The sequence below is a fragment of the Brachyistius frenatus genome, unplaced genomic scaffold (genome assembly GCF_029030835.1).
Source record: "Brachyistius frenatus isolate BFR_SWC_R1_liver_20210118 unplaced genomic scaffold, ASM2903083v1 Contig_237, whole genome shotgun sequence".
Lineage (NCBI taxonomy): Eukaryota > Metazoa > Chordata > Actinopteri > Embiotocidae > Brachyistius > Brachyistius frenatus.
Genome location: NW_027210836.1, coordinates 462,501 through 467,500, shown reverse-complemented (window position 1 = coordinate 467,500; position 5,000 = coordinate 462,501). Strand labels below are relative to the sequence as shown.

Sequence of the window (5,000 nt, the reverse complement as noted above, 5' to 3'; positions counted from 1 at the left end):
CCTCACCGAGTATACCAAGTACTCACTGCTACTGTAATACTGTGTTGTACAGTGTAGTACAGTACGTAGTACTTCACAGTATCACATGTTTCATCTGCAGCTGTCCGTCCAGAAACAAGTTTCCTCTCATCGAGACTGAAGACAAGGCTTTACTGCGCAGACTCAGAGGTACAGCACCTCCTGCTACTGCACCTCCTGCTGTTACATATATTACTACACTTCCTACCACACCTCCTCCAACCCCACCTATTCCTCCCCCTGCTGCACCTCCTCCTACTCCATCTCCTCACTCACCTCTCTTCTTATCTTAAAGATATATGAAACTAAACTAATGTGTTTTTTTCTCCTCTCTTCCTCCTCTTCCTCCCTCTCCTCCTCCTCCCCCCAGCTGACATCCAGCAGAAGGACAGGGAGGTGCTGGAGCTCCTGCAGGAGCGTGTCACTCTGTTTTCGGACCTGGTGGAGGCGACAGCAAGAGGAGGCTCAGAAGAGGAAGGAGGTGTGGAGGTCAGGACCACCTCCTCCTCCTCCTCCTGCAGGAACCTGTTCAGATCCGACACTCCTCACTCCCCTCAGGCCGAGCCGCTCCTCCTCGCTGCCATCGGTGAAGGTGAGGAGTCGATCTGAGGAACGTCCGCTCGAAACAGAGTCACAGTGAACTGAACGCTGCGTTTTTTTTGTTTTTTTTTCAGTCGACAAACTGACAGAGATGCTGTCCGACTCCAGCATCCAGAAACCCTCCGTAACCAACGGCAACCAGGAGATCAGCAGTGAGTCACCTGTAATCTGACACCTGTCCGTTCTCCGTGTTTCTGTACGTTTGTGATTCACGCTGACGTGAACTCTCGAGATCAGAACAGTTTAACTGATGGAGCATCTCCTCCTTTTCCTCACTCTTCCTCTCTCCTGGCGCCGCTTCCTCCATAGAAATCATATCTTTGATGTTTGATGAAGACTAACATACCTGTACCTGTCTCTCTCTTTCAGACGGTGACTCCGGTTCTCTGAACGGCTCCTTTGAGTTGAACGGCAGCTCTTCGAAGGTAAAGCACCTCCTCGCTTTCACGTACGATCACAGGTTGTTTGAACTCACTGAATCAGGCCGTGTGTAAAAACAGACAGAATCTCTATGAAGTCTGGTGAGCTGCATTTCTATAAGTTTCCAATTGAACTGTCAAAATAAGAGCGCCTCAGGTTTTCACAGTAAAAAGCAGATTGTTTCCTGTTCAAACATTTTTCCGATGTTTTTCTCTTCCAGGACAGAAACGGTAACCAGCTGCAGGATCGAACCGCGAACGAGGTAACGACTACTTCCTGTTCTCTGACCACAGCGGGTACATCTGGTCTTTATCTGATTGTTCTTCGGCCCTCCTCTGACCCAGAAATCAATCCAGCCTGCTGTCGTGAAAACGGTTTTATTTTGAAAGTTAACATGAGGCCAGTGTTTATGTGGGCGAATTAGTTCACGAGTTCATCTTAAAAATCGAAACTCCCAGGAATCAAAAGGGCCGATAACCGACAGCTGTAACTGGTCAGTTTATGGTTATAATCTGTCTGTGATCCGGCTGTAGTTCGGCTGTGACCCGACTGTAGTTCGGCTGTGACCCGGTTGTAGTTCGGCTGTAGTTCGGCTGTGACCCGACTGTAGTTCGGCTGTGACCCGGTTGTAGTTCGGCTGTAGTTCGGCTGTGATCCGACTGTAGTTCGGCTGTGACCCGGTTGTAGTTCGGCTGTAGTTCGGCTGTGACCCAGTTGTGGTCAACTTGAGATGCACCGAGTGTGTGTTCATTCAGAGGAGTTTTAACAGCAGACATGTGTCCTCTCTGCAGGATGTCCGGCAGCGATTGGTCAATCTGAGCACGCAGCTTCACGCCCTGCAGGTCTGAAGTTATTCAATGTCTTTGTTGTGTATTTATGACAGTAATTAAATAGTAATTCATTTATTCTACATGTTTATTATTTACATAATTGTTTATATACAACTGTCTAAGTCATTGACTCCGCCCCCAGGCTGCTGTGATTCGTCAGGATTCCATCCTGGAGCTGTCTGTCAGCACAGGCCTCACCCCTTCTGCCCCCCCTGGCTCCGCCCCCGGCCCCCGCTTCAGTAGGTCGATGTCGCGGGACACGGGGCTGGATGCCGGCGGGGAGGCGGTGCTGTTGCGGCGGCAGGTTGAGCTGCTGCAGGAGGAGGTGACACGTCTGCGCCTCAAGGGGGAGGAGCCAGCCAGGCAGGGGGCGGAGACAGGTAACAGGAGGAGGAGCAGTAACGGGGAAATCAGCGATGTCATCAAGGGAGATCAGGTGAGCCAGGTGATAAACTAATATAATAACAATAATTATACAAGGAATAAGCTAATCTCAGGTGTTTCTGTCAACAGGTGAGCAAGAGGCGTGGCAGCAGGGAGCTGGAGCCCCGCCCCCTCGCGCCATTGGCCACCCAGGATCCAGTCGACCAATTAGATGGCGTCCAGGAAGGAAATGAGGAGGAGGAGGAAGTGATGAAGATCTCTCCTCGCTCTGACAGCCCCAGAGGTCAGCACAAAACTGATTAATACCTTTATTGATTATTATTTACATGATTAGAATAAATATTGTATCATATGAAATCATGTTATGATCAATGGAATGATAACCTGTGACCTCTGACCCCTCAGACCTGCAGGACATCCCGGAGGAGACCGAGAATTAACCTCACACCTACACCTGATGACCTCAGGGACCTCTGCTGATGTCACCGTGATGTCACCGTAATGTCACCGTGACGACGCGGACGAACAGACATCCACTTCACTGTCAGACTTTTATAGTGAAAAGGTCCAGAGGCGACGCCATTTCCTGTTTGAGAGTTTTTAGACCAAATCCGACGTCTTATCTCAGCTGCTGTCCGACTTTTGTTCCCGAGAAGCGTTTTTCTGAATGTTGCTGTTAGAGTAGAAACAGGAAGTATTTACCATGTGACCTGTTTACATCATCATGTCTGCTGGAGCCCCCCCGACCGCACCTGCTGGAATGGGTGGGGCTTTTTTGTGGAAAGGGAGGGGCTTGTTGGGTGGGTGGAGTATAAAGGGTGTCCCCTGGGTTCATTAAGAATCGGAGGGTTGTCATAGAGACGGGCAGGGTTTGATTATAGGTGGGCGGAGCTAAGTGTGTCTGTCTCAGTCCAAAGTTCATTTCAAAGTCTGCTTCAAACAAACTGGTTCCTGTGGTCCAGTTCTGATCTGGTTCTCTTCTGTCCTGAAGTTTGTCTCTGAGAGTCTTTGTTTGTCTCTGAGAGTCTTTATGAGTCTTAAAATGTCTTTGTTTGTCTTTGAGAGACTTTAAAAGTCTCTGAGAGTCTTTGTTTGTCTTTGAGAGACTTTAAAAGTCTCTGAGAGTCTTTGTTTGTCTCTGAGAGTCTTTGTTTGTCTCCAGGTTCTGGCAGTTAAACTTGTGGAAAACATTTTCTATAGACGCTGTCTTGGGGTCCTTCACCTGAAGACAAGCTAATCGGCAACGAGGAGATTTTTGAATCATCATGAGATGAACTTGCATAATCATGGAGATTTGTTTGTTTGTTTGTTTGTGAAGACGCGTGAGAACCACCACCAAAAAACCACAGACCACATGTTGGACTGTTTCCAGGACCACATGGAGGAGTGATCTAAAACCGGACCGGGTTTTTATTGTGGTTTAGTTTGTTTGAAGCAGACAGATTTATTTATTCACACACATCAACGGGCCACCACACTACATTACCCAGAATGCCTTTGGATGTACAGCCACAGTCAACAGTTTAGACTCAGAGATTATTATGGTCTGTTCATCTGTGTGAACCTTATTTATACAGAAGCGTAAAAAAAAGTAGTTTTTAGAAAAGATTTGATCCTGTTTGTGGAACTTTTACTGTCAGAATATTTAGTGAGCAGAAGAATCTGTGTTTGTGTTTCTGTATATGTGAAACCAAAAATCTGTTCAGTTATTTGGGGACAAAGTGAAAAAACTTGGAAGTTTACATGAATATTTCCAAAATGTTTTAAGTTTGATCGCAGCATCAAAATACAAAAAGAGTCAGTTTGGGAAAGTTAGAGAGAGTCTGACTGGGATTGAGGGGATCGGGGGGGGGGGGGTTCAGGCTGTATTAACATAGTGCTGATTAGTAGATCAGGTTTGTATTTTTAAGAAGAAGGAAGCTGTTCGTTGTCATCATTGACCCCGTTTATTAGCATGTTAGCATGGCTGTGTCTTTTATACTTGTGCAGGACGTTGGTTGAATTAACCAATCAGCTCGTCTCACCTGGTGATGATGAAATCATGTATCCCCCTGATGAAGGACTGCGTTTCATGCATGTGGAAAACATGAGGACATGTTTTTACTTCGCAAATGTGACGTGTAAAAAAAAAAAAAAAAAAAAAAAAAAAAGGTTTCTTATCAAACTTTGAACTTCTGATGCAAAACGTCCAAATGTTTCAATTTACACTCAGAAACTCTGAGTGACAGGACGCAGGAACCTCCCACTGTTGCCATGGACACTGTAACCACGGACATCGTAACCACGGACGCCACTGTCAGTCTGCTCTCGGTGTGTTAACGTGGATCGAAGCGTGTGACCTGCCGTCGGGAGGTCACGTGACCCGAAGCCTCCATCAGACCTGCAGAAACACGTTCAGACTGTCGCGGCTTAAAACGCAGGAAACACGTGAACCCACGTTTCTGAAACACGCTGAGAGTAAATCAGGTCAGATAGACAGCTGTTTAATATCGTGAACAGCTGGAAACTCAAACAGGATTCACATTTCAGCTCCGACAGACCGGTCGGTGTGTTTCAACATAAACACTATTAACTGCTGCAGTAACACGCCGTGTTTTACATGTTCGGAAGATTTCAGGTGTTTCTGTGAGCTCCTGTTTTATAAATTTAACTTTCTAACTTGAATCATCCTGCTGTTTTAAAAACATGAGCTCTTAATGTTTTTAATAAGAGAAAGAAAGAAAAAAGAATTTTATCTGCAGGAACTTG

At 46.4% G+C, this 5,000-nt stretch overlaps 1 protein-coding gene across 1 annotated transcript in view; it reads left to right on the top strand.

Moving 5' to 3' along the window:
* The window catches only part of LOC138633797 (rho guanine nucleotide exchange factor 2-like), an 18,576-nt gene that overhangs the window by 13,109 nt on the left and 467 nt on the right, over window positions 1-5,000 (top strand). Inside the window, exons 14-22 of the mRNA XM_069720249.1 lie at window positions 101-168; window positions 389-610; window positions 693-770; window positions 988-1,043; window positions 1,259-1,300; window positions 1,830-1,880; window positions 2,011-2,304; window positions 2,382-2,535; window positions 2,658-5,000. The exon at window positions 2,658-5,000 is cut by the window's right edge and continues 467 nt beyond it. Coding sequence (XP_069576350.1) covers window positions 101-168; window positions 389-610; window positions 693-770; window positions 988-1,043; window positions 1,259-1,300; window positions 1,830-1,880; window positions 2,011-2,304; window positions 2,382-2,535; window positions 2,658-2,692 — 1,000 coding nt within the window. The 3' untranslated portion in view covers window positions 2,693-5,000. The remainder of the gene's footprint in view (window positions 1-100; window positions 169-388; window positions 611-692; window positions 771-987; window positions 1,044-1,258; window positions 1,301-1,829; window positions 1,881-2,010; window positions 2,305-2,381; window positions 2,536-2,657) is intronic.